The 26,171-nt window shown below is 40.5% G+C and overlaps 1 protein-coding gene across 5 annotated transcripts in view; it reads right to left on the bottom strand.

Annotated features, from left to right (window-relative positions):
- PAK1 (p21 (RAC1) activated kinase 1) overlaps positions 1–26,171 on the bottom strand; it is a 162,232-nt gene that overhangs the window by 73,729 nt on the left and 62,332 nt on the right. For 2 of the 5 annotated variants that reach the window (XM_040255635.1, XM_040255639.1), the window contains one exon: positions 6,457–6,667. In XM_040255635.1, the coding sequence (XP_040111569.1) occupies positions 6,457–6,646 (190 nt within the window). In that variant the 5' untranslated portion in view covers positions 6,647–6,667. Of the gene's footprint in view, positions 1–6,456; positions 6,668–15,533; positions 15,550–24,626; positions 24,815–26,171 lie in introns of those variants that run through there. The other 3 variants (XM_040255634.1, XM_040255641.1, XM_040255640.1) reach the window with 3 other exon arrangements.

Here is a 26,171-nt window from a genome sequence, read left to right as displayed (position 1 = left end):
AACAAAGAGAGTAGTTCACACAATGAATAGTCTATAGAAAAGAACCCCTGGGAAATGAAATCACTTAACACTTGAACATATAAAGAATATCTGAAATTAGTAGTTTCAAGAGGCTTATCATTTTGGCCTCAGCTTCAAATATTGAGTACTTGTTCCAGAGATCTAGGCCCATGTCCAGAGCTTAGAGTTCTGCTTCTGACATTATAGAGAACTCTTGAGAACTTCTTGGGAAACCTTTCCTTGGGTCTGCTTAGTCCTAGTACACAAAATTTTTTAATGTGGCCCCCTCCAATACCCCTGTCTAAACCAACTGGAAATACAGCCTACATACAAGAAGAGAAAGGTATTTTCCCAGGACCACTCTTCAATTCATTCTTGGAGGAACCTCATTAACAGTTGTTATTTTGTACATCTCAAACAACTTTTAGATGTTAATCACAGATTTCAAAAGAAAACCATGACAGCAAGCAATAATAGCCACAAAATTACTGTTAATAAAGCTTCAGTTTGAATCTTTAGTATTAATAACCCAATCAGGGACTTCCCTGGTGGTCCAGTGTCTAAGACTCTCTGCTCCCAATGCAGAGGCCCCGGGTCCCATCCCTGGTCAGGGAACTAGATCCTACATGCCACAACTAAGATTCAATGCAGACAAATAAATAAATAAATATTTTAAAAATAATAATAATCCATTCAACAACTCTAAGAGATAAATATTATTATGTATCCATACTACAGGTTGATTTCCCACATGGCTCAGATGATAAAGTGCCTACCTGCAATGCGGGAGACCCAGGTTTGATCCCTGGGTCAGGAAGATCCACTGGAGAAGGAAATGACAACCCACTCCAGTACTCTTGCCTGGAAAATTCCATGGATGGAGGAGCCTGGTAGGCTACAGTCCATGGGGTCACAAAAAGTCGGACACGACTGAGCGACTTCACATTCACAGGTTAGATAATTGAGATGAAGAAAGGTAGCGCCAAAGGTCACAAAGTCAGGGATGGTCAATGGTAATAACCTCAAGGGCCCGAACTCCAACACAGCTTCTTCTACATGCACTGTGCCTTCCCTATATTGCAGACTATGTGACTATGAATGGATGTCATTAAATGAAAGTTTGTTTTAAAATGAGTTAAAAGAACTAACCAAATCAGTTCTACCAAAGGCATTAGTCTGAACATCTATAGGATGGGAGCCTTCAAACAGTACATTGGTGTCTGAGGACTTAGAACAACTAAAGAGCCAGTCCAGAGGTCAAGACAATATGTCAAATGCCAAACTCCATGCAACTATGTGTCATATGAACTTGGGCAAGTCCTTGACTCTCTGAGCACAAAAGTATCACAGCTGTAGAGTGGAAAGGTCCCTGGAATCATAGAGAAGAGCTACAATCTCACATCAGCCACTCCTAACTAGACCTTGGTTAAGTTATTTAAATTGAGTTACCTCAGTTTGCTGTCTACAAAGTGTAACATTTATCTCCATGAAAAACTGGTATATTCCACAACCATCAAAGCTCCTAATATAATAAGTGAGCCAAAGAACTGATGGTCTAAAATTGCGGTGCTGGAAAAGACTCTTGAGAGTCCCCTGGACAGCAAGGAGATCAAACCAATCAATCCTAAAGGAAATCAACCCCAAATATTCATTGAATGGACTGATACTGAAGCTCCAATACTTTGGTCACCTGATGAAAAGAGCTGACTCACTGGAAAAGACCCCAATAATGGAAAAGATTGAAGGCAAAAGGAGAAGAGGGAAACAGAAGATGAGATGTTAGATAGCATCACCAACTCAATGGACATGAATCTGAGCACACTCTGGAAGACAGTAGAGGACAGAGGAGCCTGGTGTGCCGTAATCCATGGGGTCGCAAAGAGTCAGACACAACTGAGCGACTGAATAACAACAAATGTTATGTTTATTACTATTATATTAGTACTATTTGTTATTTCTACATTTATTACTATTGTTATCTTAAGGATCAACTAAGATAAAGAGAACGCATGTGCTTTATAAAAGCTAAAGAGCTTTACAAACATGAATTATTATTAACAAAGGAAAGTGTCAGAGTAGGATTTACCTACCCACTCATTAAGACAGAGAAATTGTGACTGAGGAAAAAGAATGAATCACCTGATTTCATGAAACCAGAGATCACAGACTTACAGAAATAAAGTGGAAAAAGAAGTCTGCAACCCCGTCCATCCTAATATTAATATTAAGCCTATCTTTGGCTAATTCTATTTGACTTCCCAGTAGCATGGGAAATAAGGCTGACACTGCAAAATCCCAAGTTGCAGTACAGCTATCCAAGTTCCAGTACAAAGCATTGACTTTTTTTTTTTTAAGATTTATTTTTAAGAAGCCCCTCTCATGGGTTCAGCTGAGCCAATCTGAGCTCAAGGCAGTAAAACACTCCAAACTTGGAGAGATAAACACTGATGTAGTCCAGTTTTAAAATTAACTCAGCTAAACTCTTCCCAAGCTTGGAGAATTCCACTTTGGTTGTGAAAATGCAGCCAGAAAAAAATTCCAAACTAAATGCTGAAGAACTTCTTAGAATAAACCAAAGGCTCCAGATCCTAACCGCAGGAACCAGACTTTCCCACATGGAATTCTACAACTCAGCACCACCTATCACAGGCCCTCAATTACAGCTTCTGACAATCATTTATGCATCCCTCCAGGCACATACTAAAGCTATGTTGGAGGTCAGCATTAGGTAATGACTACAGACATTCTACCCATTGCCAGCTCAAGTCTCAACCACTAACGCAGCCCACCAAGAACTCTTCTTTCTCTTCTCCAAATCCCCTTAGACCCCAAGACTGTGTGCCTGCTCAGTTGCTTCAGTTGTGTCCAACTTTTTGCAACCCTATGGGCTATAGCCTGCCAAGCTCCTCTATGGAAATTCTGGCTCCAAAAGTATGGGTAGGACCCAAGCATCAGTATTTCAAAAAAGAACCATGAATGAGTCAGATGTATAATCTGGGTTGGGAACAATTAACAGATAGTATTCTGTGACGTGGTAGATACTTTACAAAGATTTAGTTTCACACTCATTCCTTCCACCTTCCAGCTGTAAGACCTTGATCAATTTACTTTTCTCTAAGCTTTAGCCTCTCCAACTGAAAATGAGTTGTTATAGATACCAGATCAAACAGGAAATGAGGTTTCCCTTTTAAAAAAATCATATTTCTATAGTGTTTTACAGTTTAAAAAATGCTTTTATATCCACTACATGAAATGACAACAGCCTACTCATAATATGGGATGACTGGGAATTATTATTCACACATTACAGTTAAGGATACAGGGATTAAAATAAACAGGTAAAAGGACTAAAAAAAAAAATCACAGACTTAATAAATGTTAGAGGTAGGACTCAATTCAGGTTCTCTAAATTCAATTCTAGCTCATTACTCTGTGTAACAGGTATAAAGTTTCAAATAATTTATGAAGAGCATACTACGGCAAAGACTGCCAACATTGCTATGGATCCTTCTAGGATTAAGTTAAGCACAATGAGCAGGTCAACAAATGCCTTTTGGTTGAATGAAATCAAGCTGAATAAAATTTCCAAACAAAGGGAAAAAAACTCATTTATTTCATTTTGATGTATGCATTAATTACAGCCATCTAATAGGGCTTCCCAGTGGCTCAGACGGTAAAGAATCTGCCTGCAATGCAAGGGACCTGGGTTCGATCCCTGGGTTGGGAAGATCCCTTGGAGGAGGACATGACAACCGACTCCAGTATTCTGGCCTGGAGATACCCCATGAACAGAGGAGCCTCATGGGCTACAGTCCAAAGGGTCACAAAGAGTTGAACATGACTGAGTGACTAAGCACAGCACAGCAAAGTATTAACGCAAAGGAGTAAAACCTATGTGTTCAGGGTATGTATAGAAAATCCAAAACTAGGGAGTGAAAAAGAGGCCACTATATCATTTCACAAGAACTTCTCATAACTATATGCTTTCTACCTCTATGCTTTGAACTTATAGAAAACTTCTATGCTTTGATCTTGAGCCATGAGTTTTATTTTCAGACCAGATTTGGCCTAGGGTTACTCAACAAGGATTTCTAGAAGAACCTCTGCATCTACAGCTTTATTGCTGATCAAAATACTTCACAATGGCCTAGTTTTGTTTCCCATAATATACAACCTGATCCAACTTCATATTTATATCTCATTTATATAATTAGAGGATTTCAAAACTGTAAGAGACTATATTTCAACTTATTTGACTGATTTTTTATTTTTTGATTACTTTTTATTGAATGAAAGATTATTTAAATTCTGTAGCACTTTATGATTTTCAAAGGTTTCACACACATGATTTCATATAATCCCATAACAACCCTCTTCCCTCTTCCTTCTCCCTACTACGGTATCACTAGTGTGGTCCCCATATCTGTGTGGCTGTAATATTTTAGATGAAGGTACTTAAGTTCACGGACAATACCTGACCCAAACCAGGCAGCCAATTTATGAGAGAACCAAGACTATAACAATATCTAGATCTCTACCTCCCCATTCAATACATAAGGTCATCCCCTCAGTTTCCAATGATGTCTAAATGGCTCCATCAGCTGTTTTTTTTTTTTAAACAGAGTTTTACTGAGATAAAATTCACATACTATAAAATTCACTCAGAGTGTAAAATTCAATTGGTCAATATGTTCGCAGAGCTGGAGAACCATCCCCAAAATCAATTTTAGAGCATTCTCATTACCCAAAAGGAAACCCCTGAGAAACTACTGTACGGCACAGAGAACTCTACTCACTGCTCTGTGGTGGCCATATGGGAAGGAAATCAAGAAAGAGGGGATATAAGTGTATCTTTAGCTGATTCACTTTGTGTACAACAGAAACTAACACAACATTGTAAAGCAACTATACACCAATAAAAAGTAAAAAAGAAACTCCACACCTCTTAGCCATCACTTCCTAATCCCATTCACTGACTCCTACAACCCTAGGCAACACTCTTACTTTTTATCTATGAGTTTCTCTGAATAATTCATATAAACAGAATTATATAATATGTGGTCCTTTGGGACTGGTTTCTTTCACCAGTTTTCAAGGTTTGCCTATCTTGTAGTATGGATCAGGGCTTCATTTCTTTGTTACCAAATATTATTTCTTTGTATAGATATATAACATTTTATTTACCCATTCATCCTCAATGAATATTTGAGCTGCTCCCACTTTTTGGCTATTATTAATAATGCTGCTATAAATATTCATGTACAAGTTTTTGTGTTGACATAATTTTTCATTTCTAGCTCATATGGGTAACTCTTTATGTATTTTTTATATAAGTTCCTTATCAGATATATGATTTGGGAATTTTTCTCCCACTCTGTGGGTTATCTTTTCACTTTCTTGAAGAAGCACAAAAATGTTAAATCCCAACCTTTCCTAGACACAGGAAACTAAAAGTCAAAGGAGTTAACTGACATATTTAAGGTTAGAGAGCTAATAAGTGATAAATCCAGGATCTGAATCAGGGCTACCTAAGTGAGAAGCGCATGATAACTATTTGCAGACAAAAGGGCAATTTTTTCAGCATGCCATAAAAACAAAGCCCTACAAACATGGCTGAGAACTTTACTTCATTTCAACAGCCACTTACATATTTGGGTAGTCAAACCAAAGTCATTTATTCATATGGACATCCAACTGTCTATTTCACTATCTTATTCATAAGGATATCAGTGACTTCATTAGATATACTGTTAAAGTCCTGATTATTCTAAAAGCTTTATTCATGAAGAGGAAATGAGTCCTGGCTGCACTACATGGTTTGTGGGAACTTAGTTCCCCTACCTGGGATTGAACCCAGGCCTCCAATGAAAGTACCAAGCCTTAACTGAAAGTGTCAAGCCTTAACCACTGGACTGCCAGGGAATTAGGGAATTCCCTAGCATTACTTCTTCTTAGTGAAGTCATGCTAAGTCCTACTTTTTTTACCTCAGCTATTACTTGTCTTTCTTACTGATGTTTAATCCTTAAATCTGGGTTTAAGTCTAGGACATATGACTAAAGAAGGGGCAATCAAAAAATCTGGGAAGAAGACCTTCCAAATGAAACTAGTTTGGGGAGAAAAAATTTCCAAATGAAGACATTTCAATATTTCTTATATTTTGTGAGGTCATAAACAGTTATGAACTTAAAAAGTAAGCAAATTCAGATTGACTAAGATATAATATATCAACAGCATAATTATTTTCCTCAAATTTTGCTCAGATATAATTAATAAAGTATAAAAATGGGTCTATTTTCTACTTGACTTCAGCCATTTCAGGAAAAAAGACAAACTATTTAATGAGAAAAAAGGGGGATTAAAAGAACATTAAGTGAAAGAAGCAACAAATATTTTATTCAGGTTACAAAAAAGAAATTTAAGTATACAAATGATGAGAAAGAAATGAAATACTGTACTTTTATCTCCAGGTAAGATGGCTCGGTAAAATCGGTCCTTTTTTTTCTTTTCCTCTGGGTTTGGTGGCAGAGGTTTGGAACCGTGGTTTAGGGTTCCAGCGTCTTTGCTGCCAGCTCCAATCATAGTGCTGGTATTTCTCATCGGAGGGGCTGGAGGTTTGTCTTGAATGTCTAGGCCGTTATTTGACATCGTCACCACCAGCAGCAGCTACTGGAATCAGAAAGAAGAACATACCTCTTAATTATTTTTGAGCAAAAGGAAATACATTTTGGAAATTTTAGAAAAATCCAAATTTTACAACCCTTCCTCCAGGACTCACCTCAAGCCCTTCTACAACATTCCATGACTACTGCTGTCTTACTTAGTTCACCATACTCAAAGATGGAATACCTACTCAGTCCTAAGCCCTGCTGAAAATTCACAAGGTTCTTGCTTTTCTCTTCATTCTCCTATCTAAGGCATTCGAAAGTACAAAAAAACCACAATGATGTGGTTTAAAAGGCAGAAATTTGGCCTAGCTAAACTGAGTATGAATCCATGTGCTACGTACAGGCTTTAGAGAAATTCCTTAATCACTTGGTTTCTATTTATACATTCACATGAAGATTAAATAAAAGTGCCAAGAGCCTTCCACATAGTGAGTTCTCTGCCAAGTCTTAATTTCATTGCCTTAGAAAAATCATTCCTTCTCTGGTAGGAACTGTATCACTATATCAAAGGTCAGTAATACTGCTGGCTTTGTAAATGGTTTTACTGAAACACTGTCACATACATTCATTTACATATTTTCTATGGCTTCTTTCATGTTCCAATGGCAAAACTGAGTAGCTGTAACAGACCTAAAATATTTAGGTTGTTCACAAATCTAAAATATGTGCTATTTGGTCCTTTACAGGAAAAATTTGTTGACCTGTGACCTTTATCATCATCTCTCCAGGATCTCCTTCCACTAAAATTTGACCTTGTTCTAAATATATGATGATCAACGTATAACCATCTTATCCTATACAGCACTGAATTTACAGGCAATTTCTAATGCTTCTGAGAAATAGAAGGAATAAAATCTAAAAGAAAGCTGGAAAAATCCCCATCACATAGAATCAATAGTTTTAATGAAGATAGATGTTATTACCTTAAACAAATAGGCTTGACAATAGATATAAATATATCCAGAGTTAATAAAGTTTTTCATTATTCTTCCATACTACAATGGAAATTATATCTTTAACCATGACTATTTAGAATGTATGTTCCTTAGAGTCAAATACAACAGTGCTAGTGCTTTAGAAACTATAGTTTCTAATTATTTTTTTAAAGCATAATAATCACCAAGAACTTTTCAGAAATACAAATGTATTTGTTTGACCCCCATAAATTCTGATTTAGTATGGCTGGCCATAATTAAGGCCAAAATTTTATAATTTTAAAACTTAGTGATCCCAGTGACTGCCAGAATTGAATACCACTGCTTTAGAAGTCAATTACTTTAATGCTATGGACAAAATTGATGAATTGGGGTACTGGAGAAGACTCTTGAGAGTACTTTGGACTGCAAAGAGATCAAATCAGTCAATCCTGAAGGAAATCAATGCTGAATATTTATCAGAAGGACTGATGCAGAAGCTGAATCTCCAATACTCTGGCCACCTGATGAGAAGAGCCAACTCACTGGAAAAGACCCTGATGCTGGGAAAGATTAAGGGCAGGAGGAGAAGGGGGCGATAAAGGATGAAACGGTTAGATAACCAACTCGATGGACACAAACCTGAGCAAACTTCAGGAGACAGTGAAGGACAGGGAATTCTGGTGTGCTGCACTCCATGGAGTCGCAAAGATCGGACACAACTTAGCGACTGAACAACAACAACAAATGGACAAATCTATAGTAGTCTTTTTAACATTTTCTAATAAATGCAGAGCTAAATGATCCCTCACATCCATTTTTTCCCCAACCCTTTCTCCACGTGTCATCAATGACCTTAAAACACTCACACTCTACTCAAAACCCTTCAGTAACATTACGAAATAAAAGCTCAAGTTCCCTAGCTTGCTTTTGAAGGCCCTTCCATTATTTACCAGTTCTATCCATCAGCTTCATTCCCCACCACTACCACTCCCTCTAATTCCCCTTACATTCTAGCCATACTCTACTTCTCTAACTTCTTTAAATATACTGCAGCTTTCACACTTTCATTCCTTTGCACATGCTGTTCCCTCTGCTTAGAATGCCAACTTTCCTATCCTCAAATTCACTCATCCTTCAACTGCTATTTCTTCTAAGAGGCCCTTTTGAAATGTTCTCATCTTCAAGAAGTTAAGGTCCCCTACTCTGGACTTCCAAGGCAATAGGTATATTTCCAGGTTATCACATTTATTTTTACTATTATGTTATAATTATCTTCACCAGGAGCCAGAACGATACCCAGAGGTCAGGCACAATTTTGTCACCTTTGTAATCCAGAAGAGTCTAGTATAATATCTGACTCACAGTGGATTCAATAAATATTTTTATTAATCAAAAGTTTGACAGAGATATATACCTTGCCTTAAGGAGTTCAGTACAGATGAAATTTTAAGGTCCTTCACAGTCTGATAATGAACTGCCTCACAGACTAAGCCACCATACCTGAACACAGCTTACAGTCAAATTACACTTCAGAAATCTCTGTTCTCTTGAACTTGTCAAGTAGTCTCTTACCCTCCTCTTGCCCCATCCCACTTCCCACCACCTAATGCTTATCGATGATTTCTCTCTCTTCTGACTGATAAAAACTTTACTCATCTTCTAAGGCCAAATTCAAACTTCGTCTATTTATATAATTCATCCTGACCTACCTCTGGCAAACCAACTGCTCCTTACTTCTCTTTTTGAACAAAAGAAATCAAGTAGCAAGGACAATCTTGTTAACCTAGAGCAACTCTCTGGGTGGTGCACTTTTTACCCATTTCTTCCAGTTTTATTTTGCAGATCTGCCTTCATTTTCCCTCCCACACCCCAATGCAAGTCCCTCAGCTCCTCCAAAGAGAATTTCTACCAGCTCAGTTCTCAAGTGTACCTTCCCACTCCAGACTGCCAGTTCCAAAATTATACTCCCTGCAGCCACCTGATATCCTCAGCAGGCCCTTCTTTGCCTCTTAAGTCCTTCAGCCAAAAGCTTCATTGAATATAACTTTTTCAGGATCACAGCCCAGGAACATGCCAAGAAAGGCTTCACTCTTTCTGATAACGCTTTTCTTCATTTTTCAGTTCTTCCACTGTGTTTGCTGAAGCTGAAACTCCAATACTTTAGCCACCTGATGCGAAGAGCTGACTCATTTGAAAAGACCCTGATGCTGGGAAAGATTGAGGGCAGGAGAAGAGCACGACAGAGGATGAGATGGTTGGATGGCATCATCAACTCAATGGACATGGGTTTGGGTGGACTGCGGGAGTTGGTGATGGACAGGGAGGCCTGGCGTGCTGCAGTTCATGGGGTCGCAAAGAGTCAAAGACGACTGAAGTGAAGTAAAGTGACTGTGTTTGGACAACTCCTGGTGGTAGATCTCCACTTTCCAAAGTATTCTCAATTATTAAAACCAAAATCTATTGTTGAAATACAACCTTTGAATCCTTTGTACAGTATTTCAGCCCATGTCATCTAGCCCATACTTGAAAACCTCCAGTGATAAGAAATCTACAGTCTCACAAGTCAGCCTATTCTATCATCAGTGATCTCATTTAGAGAGTTTTCATTTATATTAAGTTTTTATCTTCTCACACTGAATTGAAATTATTTGTTTATACATTCACCTCTCCCTACAATTCTCATCCCTGGCAGACTTAAGATTATAAACTCAAGAACAAACTTCAGTCATTTCACAATCCCCAATACCAGTCCTGGCACAGAACAGGTAATCAGTAAAGACTTGGTGAACAAATGAACAAACAAGTGACCAAATAAAATAACAACAAATGAACAAATAGACACTACTTGCACCTATTACTCCTAAATCCTATCTCAGGGCAAGTCAGAAAGGCCTACTGCCTCTTACTCAGACAGAAATTTAGGTACCTGAAATCATCTCTCAAGACTCCCCCAAAATCTATTTTCTCAAAGCTAAACATTGCCAGTACTTTCAACAATACTCACAGAACACAAGTTTGTGCTTTTTTGAACCTTCCCTTTGCACTTACTTGGACTTAGTATTTCTATACTACTTTTCAGTTTCTCTGAAGCCCTCCAAACAGTCCTTTCCTGTGGCTTCTCCACAAGTCTTTACTCTTTACACTTCATAGATCCACTCACAGGTCATTTTGTTCATCTACACCTAGCACAATAATCAGAACATTTTAATAATCAGAACATCAGAACCTAGCATATTAATCATAACCTACACTATCGTAAACTTTGTTTATATGAAAACAAGTCCAAAATTTCAATCGTGAGAGGAAAAAGAATTACACTTGACTCTTGAATATCATGACCAAATACATCATAAATCTTCTAGCAATCTCTTCAGGTCAAAGATTTGGGAAGATGACAAGCCAATGCCTTCTGACAAGCTAAAAGATAAAGCTAAGCCCAAGGCCAACATTAAGAATGAGAGTTCAGATAACATCACTTATCTATCATAGATGACAGACAGACAGAGAGAAAGACAGAATGACCATGTTTTACCAATGCTCCAGAGCCTCAGAGAGCCTAATGATTTATAAGCAACTAATTATACTGAAGTATTAATTATTAATCAACTGAATGACTCTATAATAAATGCAGGTTCACTGTAAGGTTTCAAAAGGGCCACTGGTAGGGTGATAGAGTAAAAAGATGACTGGAGTTAAAATCAGATGAAATTTAAGTCCTGGCTCTGCTTTTCACTAGCTATAGTTCTAATAGAAGCCTCTATACCTATGAGCTGCAAACTGTTGTTTCCCTTGAGCAGTCTCACAACAGATATGGGTCAAGAGGCAACCAAGGACGGGAAGTGATTTATGTCTGTTTTTCTGTAAAAAAAAACACCAGCTTCCCTGGTGGCTCAGACGGTAAAGCGTATGCCTGCAATGCGGGAGACTGGGGTTCAATTCCTGGGTCGGGAAGATCCCCTGGAGAAGGAAATGGCACCCCACTCCAGCACTCTTGCCTGGAAAATCCCATGGACAGAGGAGCCTGATAGGCTACAGTCCGTGGGGTCACAAAGAGTCGGACACAACTGAGCGACTTCACTTTCACTTTCACTTTTCTGTAAAAAGCATATAAAAACATATTCATGCATGCTCAGTTGTGTCTGACTTTATGACCCCAGGGACTGTAGCCCGCCAGGCTCTGCTGTCCATGGAATTTCCCAGGCAAGAATACTGAAGTGGGTTGTCATCTTCTACTCCAGGGGATCTTCTCATCCCAGGGATCGACCCTGCATCTCCTGCATCTCTTGCACTGGCAGGCAGATTCTTTACCACTGCACCACCTGGGAAGCTCAATCAAGCATGCTATAAAAAGCAAGAAGATATAGTGCTGAAGTAGAAAAAAGGGAAAGAAAACATTTTTCAAGTAGCCACTATGTGCAAGTATACTTTCAATCAGTTCAGTCGCTCAGTCGTATCCGACTCTTTGCGACCCCATGAATCGCAGCACGCCAGGCCTCCCTGTCCATCACCAACTCCCAGAGTTCACTCAAACTCACGTTCATCGAGTCGGTGATGCCATCCAGCCATCTCATCCTCTGTCGTCCCCTTCTCCTCCTGCCCCCTATCCCTCCCAGCATCAGAGTCTTTTCCAATGAGTCAACTCTTCACATCAGGTGGCCAAAGTACTGGAGTTTCAGCTTTAGCATCAGTCCTTCCAAAGAACACCCAGGACTGATCGCCTTTAGAATGGACTGGTTGGATATCCTTGCAGTTCAAGGGACTCTCAAGAGTCTTCTCCAACACCACAATTCAAAAGCATCAATTCTTCAGTGCTCAGCTTTCTTCACAGTCCAACTCTCACATCCATACATGACTACTGGAAAAACTATAGCCTTGACTAGACAGACCTTTACATACTAAATAAAACCAGACAGGGATTCAGACGAATGTGCTCACCAACAACCACTTCTTTCTACTTTATCACATCTGGATTCCACAGCCACTAGTATAATACAGTCAAGATAATCAAAGATTTTAAGATACCCATAACATCAAAGCCAGAAAAAAATCTTAAAGGTCATCTAATCTGATCCCCTTACATATCAGGTAAGAATACAGAGGTCCAAAAAGCACAGAGAAATTACCTAAGACTACACAGAAATTTAAAGGTGAGGACTGGAACCCAAGTCTTCAGACACGCTGCCAAAGAATTTTCCAACTATACTTGAGGTAATTCTAGCCCCTCTGTACCTTCACTGACCTGAACTATGCTACTTCTGATTTACAATTAGATCATTCAAATCTAGCCAGTGGCAAGTATAGAAATATATAAACACATTTAGGCTGGACTTGAGATTGATATTTACTAAATGTCTGCCATGAGGTAAGCAACAGAAAAGATAAAATAATTTCCTGTTCCTCAAATAAGTCAAGTGAAAGTTAAGTACATCTTTTACTGCAGCTGTAGGTTCTTCATTCAAGTACAATTCAAATAAATAATTTTTAATGTGTACTTACTTATAAGGTTCTATGCCAGAAACCAGGGATATAGAGATTATATAAATGAGTAGGGGCTTAGGGAAATTCCTTGATGGTCCAGTGGTTAGGACCCTGTGCTTCCACTCCAGGGAGCTCAGGTTAGAACCCTGGTCAGGGAACTAAGATCTTGCATGCTATGCAGTGCAACCAAAAAAAAAAAGAGTAGGGGCTTAAAGAATAAATGGGTCAGATAGTAGGCTCTGACTCTAGACTATGAGAATTCGCTTGGGGCTTTTTAAAATACCAGATGAAGTACTTAAGAGAGGAAGTATGCTAATGCCCGCAATTTACTTTGAAATGCATTTTTTAAAAATAAGATACATTAATGGCTGACCATAGGGATGTGATATAATATACATGTCAATATATAATGGAAGTGATAAAGCAAGTTAACATGAAAATATTAATGATATAAGAATCTATATGGTGATTATATAGGCATCCACTATAAAATTCTTTCAACTTTGCTGTATGTTTCAGATTTTCCTTAAAAAGGGAGGGAGGGGTGGATACCACTGCTTGAACTCTGATTTTAATTGGTCTGGGATAGGCCCAGACACTGAAATATTACCTTGACCAAGGAAAACAGACAATAAATAAATAGAATGATTTTGACAGAGAACAATGACGGCAAGTATACTCCAGACCATAGGAATAACATAAGTGTGAGAGTATGGTGTTGTAGAATGTAACATGAAAGTAAAAAAAATAGGACACAGCAGAGAGGGCCTTTTATTTTCTGTAACGCATACAGCTATAGTTAGAAAAACGGTCCCTTCTAAGCAGTTCTGGATCTGTACAATGAAGCTCCGTGTTAAAAATAAAAGATGACATGGTTGATTAAGAAAAGACTGAGAGATGACAATGAGAAAGGAGATATGGTCTGGAGGAGGGGACCAGCTGCTATTTGTCTGTACTGAGGACTCTGTGGTGCCTTGAGCTCACACAATAGGACTTGGAGCTTAGGAGAGGCCTCTAAATGCCTAAACAAAGTTGCCAAAATTCTTTAAAAGTATCCCCATAGAAGCTCCTGGACTAACTGTCTTTACAAACAGGGTTTCAGACATCACTTAGGTCTGATATTTTAATTACTAACATTAGTGGAATTTACAAGAAAACTTGGAAATGTGGTTGGTATTCTTTTCCTCATTCAGTCATGCAAACATTTATTCATCTCCTACTTTTTGTCAAGCTGTGTTAGGTGCTAGGGGATAAAATAGTGAATAACTCAGAAGAAAAATCTCAGAGATGCTGCCAGTCACCCAGGGTCACACAGCTAGTGGGCAACAGAGCCAGGGACCTGAAATGAAATCTGTGTGACTACAGAATCACCTCTCTTTCCACTGCACCATACCTTATTGTTCACTCAAAAGGCAAAGGAATGGACTACATAACCTCTAATAATACCTCAGGCCATTATTTAAATGAAGATGGGAAAGGAAAAAAGAAATAAAACCTATCTCATATATTAATCACATTTTTCAGTTCCAATAACTTAGAGCTGCTGAGACTTGCATGACCAGCACTCCAACCAAGACTGGGGAGTGCATGCCCTTGACACCTGGTTATGAGAATCTGATCTTTAATTAAATCGTGCCAGGAGGTTTTCTTTGGCAGGAGCCTGGAATGTTGCAGTCTTGAATTTGCTGAGGGATGTCCTTCTGACAAGTCAAAGACATTCCCGCTATGCAGCCTCCAGTCACTTGCACTAGTTTAGCAACAAGAAAGCAAGTGCTGAGATAGCAGGGAGGGAGGAAAACTGGAAGCTGGTTCTGGGCATAGAAAAACTACTTTAATTTCTGACCCCGTTTCCTCTTTGGTAAAATACAAGTAAGATTGTCTTTTTCACAGACTTATTATGAGAATTTAAAAGCATATATAAAGTCCCCAGCATGCTGTCTGACACAAAATAGATATTCAATAAATACCTTTTATCTCCAATTACCGAACCAGTTTCATCTCTTTTATGGCTAAACTTCTCATTCCAGCCCAATGTGATTTCACGCTCTTGCCTTTGCCCACACTGTTCTCTCTGCCTAAAACGTCCCAACTTGTCTGCCAAGAAAATTCCTACCCATTCTTCAACATCCAGCTTGACTCACTTCCTCTATGAAACCTTCACACAGTCCTCCTATTTCTACCTTGCCCCAAATTTAATAGCATTTTATACATAATTCTGTGCAGCAGGTTCCATATTTCATGATATTAATCTCACCAGTCCATGAACAAGCCATGGAACAAAACTAAGTACGATTAATGTCTATGTCCCCAAGACAGCACAGACCTGGCACAATTAGGTAACTAGTAATGGTTCACTGACTAAGGTAGCCTGGTTTAGAGAAGAAAAACACAGGGGCTGGAAGTATAAAGTCAGCTAATTCAAAATTTTTATTTTATAGTTCTAATATGAAACCCATGGGGTATGCAACTTACCTAAGATCATTCAATGAAACAGTGCAAAGGACATGACTAGCCTGATTATTCAGATTCTCTTAAAAATACTTTTTCCACTAATTATAACTTGAGACAGAATGAACAAAGAGCTGTACCTGGAAAACATGGAAAAAATTGTACCTGTAAAGCAAAATGGAAAAAGCACAGAGATACGGAGTCAAAGATTTAACTTACGCTGACCTATACCTTCACCCGCCCCTCACCCTACCAATAATACCACACATCTTCCTCACTCCTATCACCCCTGCAGATGACTTGCAGAAATCAACACCAAAGGTCTTATAATCCTCTTCTATCATCTTGGGCAATTCCTGACCTGCATCTCCAATGCAGGAGACAGAAGAGACATCAGTTCAATCCCTGGTTCGGGAAGATCCCCTGGAGCAGAGGATGGCAACCCATTCCAGTATCCTTGCTTGGAGAATCCCATGGAGAGGGGAGCCTGGAGGCCTACAGTCCACAGGGTCACAAAGAGTCAAACACAACTGAAGCGACTTACCATGCACACAGTCCAAGTTAACCATTATTCTCATGATCACACCCTAGACTTTATTCCCAAAATGTTCACTGACTGATATCTAGAGTGAATTATCCAAACAAAACCTCCTATTCATGTAGCTCACCTGTTCAAGAACTTCCAAAAGCATTCTTAGACTTTATTTTGAGCTTCAATCCACTATCAGTTAGTCCCTACTGCCATCACTTCCTTTTTTCCCTAAACATAAATCACTTAAACATCAAAAAACATCAACTCTCTAAAACTCAAAAACAAAAACATGAACAACCCAATTCAAATATGGGCTAAGGATTTGGACAGACATTTCTCCAAAGATATATGCACATAAGCCAATAAGCACATAAAAAGGTGCTTAATATCACTAACATTTAGGGAAATGCAAGCCAAAACCACAATGAGATACCACCTTGCATCCATTAGGATGGCTACTATCAAAAAAACAAAACAAAACAGAAAATAACAAGTGTTGATGAGGATGTGGAGAAACTGGAACCTTTATGCATTGCTAGTAGAAATATAAGATGGTATCGCCACTATGGAAAATAGTAAACAGTTCCTAAAAAAATTAAAATATTATAGAATTACCATATGATTCAGCCATTCTAATTCTTGGGTATATATCCAAAAATATTGAAAGCTGAGTCTGGAAAAGCTATCTGTACACTCATGTTCATAATAGAATTATTTACAATAGTTAAAATGTGGAAGCAACTCAAGTGTTCATTGACAGATAATGGATAAGCAAAATGTGGTATGGAATGAAATATTATTCAGAAAATGAAGGAAATTCTACAACATGCTACAACATTGATGAACCTCGAGGATTTTATGCTCAATAAAATAAGTCAACCACAAAAAGACAAATATTGTATAATTCCATTTACATGAGGTACTTAGAGTACTCAAAATTATAAAGACAGAAAGTATAATGGTGTTGACTAGGGGCTGGGGAAAGGGAAGAATGAGAAGTTGTTGTTTAACAGGACAGAGTTTCAGTCTTACAAGATAAAAAGAGTTATGGGGATGGATGGTAGTGATGTTGTGCTGTGCTGTGCTTAGTCACTCAGTCGTGTCTGACTCTTTTCAACCTCATGGACTGTAGCCACCAGGATTCCTCAGTCCATGGGGAGTCTCCAGGCAAGGATACTGGAGTGGGTCGCCATGCCCTCCTCCAGGGAACCTTTCCAACCCAGGGATCAAACCCAGGTCTCCCGCATTGCAGGTGGATTCTTTACAATCTGAGCTACCAGGGAAGCCCAAGAATACTGGAATGGGTAGTCTATCCCTTCTCCAGGGCATCTTCCTGACCCAGGAATCAAACCTGGGTCTCCTGAATTGCAGGCAGATTCTTTACTGGCTGAGCTACCAGGAAAGTTCCATGGTGGTGATGGTTGTACAATAATGTATTTTTAACACCACTGAATGGTACACTTCAAACTTATTAAGATGGTAAACTTTATATTATGTGCATTTACCACAGTAAAAAAGAAAAAAGTAAGGAGAATTAGAATTTTCATCTAATAAATACAGTACAATGTGCTGAAAGTACACAGTGGTATCAACAGTCATGTTACCCCGTTAATCCAGGGTAAAGATCAGTAAAATGAGACTTAAGATATTAACTGTGGACACTGGATAACTGACTCTCAGTAAAATTTGTAGGATAATAAGATGGCTTATAATAGAATTTCTCTGCACATGTATATACTAAACCACCCTGATCAAAAAACAAGAACAATCTACCCCCTTGCCTCCTCTTCCTTTTCAAAATTCAAGTGGCAAAATCCCAACTTCAGGATAGTTGAGCTTAACTCTCTCCAAACTGCCTCTATACTAAAAGAACTGAGTATCCTAGAGAACACTACCTACCAGTTGACTGCTTCAGCTTGAAAATTATGATGCTCTTCCTACTTAAGATTGCTGCTGCTGCTGCTGCTGCTGCTGCTAAATCATCAGCTGGGATTCTCATCCACCCCTTCCCTCAGGCAATGATCCAACTTTCAATGAGAAAACCGAAATCTGCTCAGGAGCACACAATCTTCTTACTCCTAGATCTGTATGTTTCCTGCACGGGTACCACCCACTGTACCATACAATGAAGGAGGTGTCTCTTATCAGAAGTTATCCTCCCCTTCTCTCTTCTCCCTCTACTCCTTCACTTGTACTCCCTCTCACCTGGAATGTTCTTCTCCTTCAGCAGCTACATTAACCTCCCTCTTTCTCTCTCTCACACACACACACATATTCAGTCATTCAGCAAATATTAATACTCATTTAGAATCTATAATGTACCAATTCTAATCTAGCTGAATAGAACAAAGTCACTGTGTCCGTGGACTTTATGGATTGATTAGTAAGAGAAGTGAAGAAATAAATAAATAAATATACAATGTCAAGTCAATAATGAAAATTAAACAGTAGTTCATGTGAATATAAACAGACAGGGATGGGGGTGGTATATACGATAATGATCAGGACAGGCTTCTCTGAGGAAAAGACACAAGACATGGATGAAATGCAACAGCAAATCCCAGTAATATATGGAAGCATTTTAAGCAAAGGGAGCAGTAAGCACAAATGTCCTAGATAAGAATATTTGGGGCACAGAGAATAGCAAAAAGGCCAGCAATACAGAAGTTGAGTGAACAAGGAGAAATGTGGTTAACAGTTTAAGAGTAGAGATGTAGCCAGAGGTCAGAATATGCTGGACCTTACAGGCCACAATAAATTTGGATTTTGTAGCAAGTGTAAGAAGACACTCAAGAATTGATTTATGTTTTGAATAAACCACTATGGCTGCAGAGTACTGACTGCAGAGGAGCAAAGGAAAAGCAGAGAAACAATTAAGTTATCACAATAATTCATATGAGAACTGATGGTGGCTTAAATGGATCACAGTAGGCAGAGAGTATTTTGAAGGTAGAGCCAAATGACTTATTTGGAGACTAAATATACAATGTAAGAAAAAAAGGAAAAACCAAGATCTCTCAACTTTTGGCCGGAGCTAGAATACTAGATGAATATAAACATGCTATGCATCTCCTATTCAAAGACACACACCCACACACACACACCCCTTGACATTCACATACTCCTCCAAACACTATTTATTTCTTTGTTCCCCTTCATAACAGCTTCTCAAAAGAACTGTCTACTTATACTATCTCCACTTCCTCCCCTTCTGTTTGTCAACTAACACCCTACTATTTGGCCAAGAGTAGTCTTGTCAAGCCTCCTTGTCAATCATCTCCATGTTGCCAATCAAACGGTCAGTACTCTGTCCTCATCTGCTCAACCTCCCTGCAGTATTCAGTGTAACTGACCTCCCTTCTCTTTCAAATGCTCTACTTTTTTGGCTTCTGGGAAAGCACGTTCACCTAACTTTCCCTCTATATTTCTGTCCATTCCTATCTCCTTTGTAGACTCTTCCTTCACTAGCTACATGTCCCAGGCTAGGAAGCTCCTTTCCTCACACTACACTCTGTCCTAGATGTTCATCCATTCCCATGACTTAACATATTATCTATATGTTGATGAAACCCAAGTTTTTATCTTTAGTCCCAAAGCTTTTTCAGACCAATAACTATCTGTTAGATCAGCAGTCTCCAACCTTTTTGGTGCCAGAGACGGGTTTCACAGAAGACTATTTTTCCACAGACAGGGTGGGGGCGCAGAGCAGGGATGGGGAGGTTCAGTTCAGGTGCTAATGCAAGTGATGATTCAGGCAATGTAAGTGATGGAGAGGGGCAGACGAAGTCTCACTCGCTTGCCTCCCTCTGTGTGGCACAGTTACTAACTTGGGCCCAAGAGTTGGGCGCCACTCTTTTAAATATTTTTCCTGCATGTCTCAGTTCAGTTCAGTCGCTCAGTCGTGTCCGACTCTTTGCGACCCCACGAATCGCAGCACGCCAGGCCTCCCTGTCCATCACCAACTCCCAGAGTTTACTCAAACTCACGTTCATCGAGTCGGTGATGCCATCCAGCCATCTCATCCTCTGTCATCCCCTTCTCCTCCTGCCCCCAATCCCTCCCAGCATCAGAGTCTTTTCCAATGAATCAACTCTTCACATCAGGTGGCCAAAGTACTGGAGTTTCAGCTTTAGCATCAGTCCTTCCAAAGAACACCCGGGACTGATCTCCTTTAGAATGGACTGGTTGGATCTCCTTGCAGTCCAAGGGACTCTCAAGAGTCTTCTCCAACACCACAGTTCAAAAGCATCAATTCTTCGGCACTCAGCTTTCTTCATAAGTACCCTAAAGCTAATTTCAACAAATGGAATTCAGGATGTTTACAACATCTATCATGAATTTTAATTATATTTGCTTACTTATTATACATCTCTCTCACTAAACAGTAAGCTTCACAAAGGAGCAATTCTGTCGTATTTATCAATGTATACTTAGAAATTAAATAGGGCTTAATAACAGTAAACATCAACATTTACTAGACCTTCTCTGTCTAGTAATAATTCACATGCTAACAGGAGAGACAGATACATAAACCCCAATGACAGTACAACATGGTAAGTGCCACTATGAGTGACAAAAGGATGCACATGAATCCGAAAAAGGGGCCATTAGAACTATACTCAATATTTTGTAATACTGATAAGGGAAAAGAAGCTGAAATATATATATATATATATATATAATTACATCACTTCACTGTACACCTGAAACTAACACAACATTGTAAATCAACCACACTTCAATGAAAAAAAATAAAAATATAAGCCCTTAACAGCCTAGGAGTCAGGGAAGACTTTCTTAAGAAGGTAACTTCAAAGGTATTTCTGCAGGATAAAAGTAAGTATAGCTATAAAGTACCTACTATATACTTTCCTTTTTTATATATAATTATTTTAAACTTTATAACTCAAGATATTTAAAAAGATCTTCTATTTTATATATGAATACTAGAAAGATTAAAAACCAAGTACTTAGTAGGTGAACTGAGGTCAGTTTAGTATTAATCCCTTTACCCCTTCCTTCTTTTGTTTTTTTTTGTTTTGTTTTTTGCTATAGCACAAGCTATCACTAAAAATACTTCTCATGCTTGCCACCTACCATTTGTTTGACCTTAAAGAAAACACTGTGTTTCTCAGGTGGTGCTAGTGGTAAAGGACCTGCCTGCCAACGCGGGAGACATAAGAGACGTGGCTTCAATCCCTGAATCAAGAGGATCCCCTGGAGGAAGACCTGGCACCCCACTCCAGTATTTCTGCCTGGAGAATCCCATGGACAGAGAAGCCTGGCCAGCTACCGTCTCCAGGGTTACAAAGAGTCGGACACGACTGAAGCAACAGCACACACGCACACAAAGAAAACACTAAACCTCTCAACCTCAGTTTTCAGTACAGGGCTCAACTACCAGTCTCTAAAGCAAAGCATCCTCTTCCTAGCCCCTTTCTTTCATTATTAAGGATTGAGGCTCAGTTTTAAACTAGTCAGTGAACAACCCTTGGGATTTCCTCCAGGCTGCAACATCTGAGCATTTTTCATGGCTGAAAATACACTTAGGAACAATCACAGTAACATCTATGGAGCACTTCACAGTTTACAAAGTCTTTTCACACATTTATTATTTCATTTGATCCTTACCAACCCTATGAGTTATTAAATATCTATTTTACAGAGGCCAATGAAAATAAAATGTTTCACCTAGCTCCATTTGGTCTCTCGGCTCTATAGTCTGCCAGAAATTGAATTAAGAAATTGGAGGGGTGCAGAAGGGGAGGGGAGTACAAATGACTCATACAGGGAGCTCAGCATCAAGTCCCCCAAGTGGCCCAGAGCCAGGAGAAGTTAACAAGGAAAAAGTGTATTTCTCTTCCAAAATAATGAGCGTTTGGCCATGGCACAGTGACCTATCACAGGAGTCTGTTCTTTTTTCATATCAGCAGCACCTAGAGTCTAGCCTCACAGATAGGCAGAAAGGAAAACATAAGAAAACCCTTTGTACACTGTATGTACACACAGAGTCAGAAGATAATGTGGTATAAAAGCACAGGTATCACCTTTAGAGAAGACCTGAGTTTAGGGTCTAGCTCTGCCACTTACTGAATCAAAAGTCCCCTTCTCTGCATTATTATAGTTCCTTGTGCTTCTCTTACATCACATATCATTATCACATGAGGTTTCAGATACCCACTCTTAGACTTGCACTGGAAGTCAGCAACTTAGTTCAATTTCCATTTTTGCATCCCCAACACCTGGTACCATAACTAACATAGATGGTTCAGAGAAGGTTTAAGGATGAACAGATACCATATTCAAAGCTTTTTGTACATAAGCACACTGTCTAGACAGTAAGTATATGTATAATAGCAATCTTGCCTTGTTATCTCTGCTTTCCCTCTCACTGTCCCAGACTGAGGACACTCCTGAAAAAAAGTTTACTGAGGAGAAAACAAATCAGCCCAAAAAGCTAGTTTTCAGAGAGAAAGAAAATGAATGTATATGGTCCTCTTTCCCAGACTACAGTGTTTCCCAATACAGCAATCTCTAGGCCTAAACAACCCCTATCTTATCCAGGCCACTCTCTTCTTCAAAAGACCACTGTTCTTCTCCCTCAGGATTCCTCCTTCTCTCCCTCCAACCCACTCCTGCTATTGTCCTCTTCTTCCCTAGGTTCACAAGTCTGCCTCCCTTCCTTCAGGTCCGCAAAGCTTCTAAGCTGTTAAAGAGTCTGTGTGTGTCTCCTAGTTGCTCACCATTTCCCTGGTGGTTCAGATGGTAAAGCATCTGCCTACAATGAGGAAGACTGGGGTTCAATCCCTGGGTCAGGAAGATCCCCTAGAGAAGGAAATAGCAACCCACTCCAGTACTCTTGCCTGGAAAATCCCATGGACGGAGGAGCCTGGTAGGCTACAGTCCATGGGGTCGCAAAGAGTGGGACATGACTGAGCAACTTCACTTTAGTTGCTCATCTCACTAAAGGAAGTTAGAGCCTCCAGAAAACTCTTGCCCTTCTCCCACCCCAGTTCCTAAGTCCTCCCCGTCCCATCTGGCTTACTCATTCTGCCTCTGGGAAATGAGGTGGAGGACAAATCCAAGAAGAAAGACTGCTTACTGTGGGGCCCAAAGCAAGGCAAAGAGGCAGTAAGGAGAGACTGGGGCTTGGGGAAGATAGATTCGTGATGAAAGGCAAAAGTAAGGGAGGGAATAGTGTTTGGATTTCACTAACACCATAGCAAAAGTCCCTGCAAACCAGTAACCTGCCAAGAATGAGAAAGCTGGACCAAAAGGAAAAGAGAAGAAAGCTTAACCAAGAAGAGAAGGACGCAAGAGAAAAACTGGCTATGGAGGGGAAAGAACTAGAAAGGGAAAGTACGAGAGGAAAGGGGAGCAGGAAAAAGAAAATGGGAATGGGAGAAAAAGTGGGTAGGGCACAGGACAGGAAAGATGATCAGGAGTAGGAAGTAGAAAGGCAAGTGGTGAGATGATAAGGTGGTAGAGTCATAGAAAAACTGGGGGAAGAAGGCAGTCCAAAATAATCACGGTAGGTTAGTAGCAGCCTGACATGTGTTTCTTGGTCCCAGATGATCATGATTAAGACATTACACAGTCTCAAGGTCTGTCATTAGCTCGACATTCTAAGGAGGAAGTTCCAGAGAAGACAGCTACGTTTAAAGCAGCTTTATGCCCAAGTATCAAAGAATTGGCCAATTTGGAAAAAAACTATTAATATACCTTGACCTGCTTCTTCCCAGCTCTGTCTCGCTACGACCAATATACCTACACTCAAAACTTTAAAAATCACCATTCTTAACCTCTGCCTTGTCCATGAAGTCACAGAGTCCTGAGTAGCCCAGTAAGATGCCATTCAAAAGACTAGATGGAAAAAAAGGTACCAAGATCTGTTTCCCAAGTCTGCCTATCTCCTACAGTGCTGAGGGGGACATTTCTGCTGTCTACTCTAGGGCTTTTACCAACTTGCCTGTCCAAAAGGCAGTTTGGCAGTCTGAAAATGCCAGTCACAAACAAAATGTCAAGCCCTTCGCTGCACAGATAAGGAAACTGAGGCCCACAAACTCGGGTCTCCTGGATTGTAGGCAGATGCTTTACCATCTGAGCCACCAGGGAAGTCCTTAAAGGCTGCCTAAACAGGACTAATTCCCCCTCACCCCAGGTCTCTCATCTCTCAGTTCACTCCACCTCTTAACAAGTCATTTATAATACAGTGCCTCTCCTCAGCACCAGAGAGAAAAGCCCCCTCGGTCCGGCAGGACAGCAGCTAATCCAAAGCAGACGGAAGCATCACCCCAGCCGCCAAGCAGAAGGGTGCTTACAAAGGAGCAAGGATCCTCAGGCAGAGCAAGTTCCCCAAAACCAGCTTCCCCTTCAGAGCCTTCCCTACCCAGGGCTCTGGTTCCAGCCCTGGCCTAGCCCTGGGTGGGCTCATCTAAGCATTCCACCATAAACCCGTTCTATTACTTAGGGTCTCAGACCCTAAGTCTACCGGACCCGCGTCACCACTCCCCGGAAACCAGCAGAGCCGTCCCCCCTCCCCAGCACCGCCCAGCTGAGCATGCCCCAGGGTGGGCCAGCATTACCTGGTCGGGGGAGCCGGCCCCGGCATCTCTGCCTGCGGTTTCTATCGCAGAGCCGCACCTCTCCCACGCCTGGTCGGCCGCGCGACACCCAGGCTCCACCCGGGCAGCTATACTTGGCTGGGGCTGGGCTCGCAGCAGCTCAGCCGCCCGAGCTCTGGCTCTGGGGTGCAGCACACTCCCGCCCTCACAGGGCTCCGCTCCAGGGTTGGCGAAGCAGAAGGGGCGGGGAAACAAGGGAGGGAAGGAGGCGGGAGAAAACCCGCTTCTCCTTTCAGTAAAGAAGCTCAGAGGGAAAGCAGAGAGACTACTACCTTCCCACCCCCTCCGCTATTCTCCTCCACCTAGTCTTCAGCAGGGGGTACTTCTCAGTGAATCCAGGCTTTCCCGGGACTGTCTGAGCTTCCTGTGTGGGCCCCAGAGTCAAGAAAGAGAACCAGAGCTCTTCTGTGCCTTCGCTTCTCCAGCTGGGTCTGGACCCAGGACAAGTCAAATCAAACCTATCATTCTATATTAGGCTTCAAGCAAAGAAACTAACCCACCCACGCCCCAAACAAAGGTGTCAGGTTCTAATTCGAATGCCCCAGGGAAAACATTGGGCGGGTGCTTATAGCTGCTTCTAAGCAAAGAAATCTCTGTAGCAGCTACCATTTATTAAGTGCTATTCTGTACCAGGTACTTCACAAAATGTTATGTCTATCTCACCACAACCTCAGGAAGTAGTTGTTTGTCGTTTAGTTGCTAAGTCGGGTCCAACTCTTTTGCAACCCTATGGACTATAGCCCTCCAGGCTCCTCTGTTCGTGGGATTTCCCAGGCAAGAATATTGCAGTGGGTTGCCATTTCCTTCTCTAGCAGAATCTTCCCAACCCAGGGATCCAACCCAGCTCTCCTGCACTGGCAGGCAGAAGCCCCACCAATTCACATGTGTCAAAACTGAGTTCTGGGCTTCCCTGGTGGCTCAGTGGTGAAGTCTGCTTGCCAGTGCAAGAGACATGGGTTCAGTCTCCAGTCTGGGAGGATCTCACATGCCACAGAGCAACTAAGCCAGGGTGTCACAACAATTAAGCTTGTGTTCTAGAGCCTATAAGCTGCAACTCCTGAGCCCACACGCAGCAACTACTAAAGTCCATGCGCCCTACAGCCTGGGCTCCACGACAAGAGAAGCCATCACTGCAACTAGAGAGTAGCCCCTCCTAACCAAAACCAAAACACCAGTCAAAACAAAAAAACTGAGTTCCAAGAAAATATGGTTTTGTACAATAAGTATTTCTTAAACACATACTGTGAATCAGGCATTGTAAAGGGCCCCGAGCAGAACAACACATTACAGAATATTTACCAACACTGGCCCAGACCCTCTAAATCGACCCCCCAAAATTGAAACATTAAAAAAAAAAAAAAAACTTTCACACATTTTCAAGTGCTTCCTAAGGGTAATTTACCTTGTCAATTACCTCTATAAACTGCTCTTGAGAGGTATCAGGAGTCAAGAGAATGTAGGACCTCTTGGGGGTCATAACTAGGAGTTTGGGTTTTGTTCTAGGTT

This window comes from Oryx dammah, unplaced genomic scaffold (genome assembly GCF_014754425.2).
Source record: "Oryx dammah isolate SB20612 unplaced genomic scaffold, SCBI_Odam_1.1 HiC_scaffold_15, whole genome shotgun sequence".
NCBI classification, from domain to species: Eukaryota; Metazoa; Chordata; class Mammalia; order Artiodactyla; family Bovidae; genus Oryx; species Oryx dammah.
Note: the sequence above shows the minus strand (reverse complement) of the source record. Positions and strands in the feature narration are given on the sequence as shown.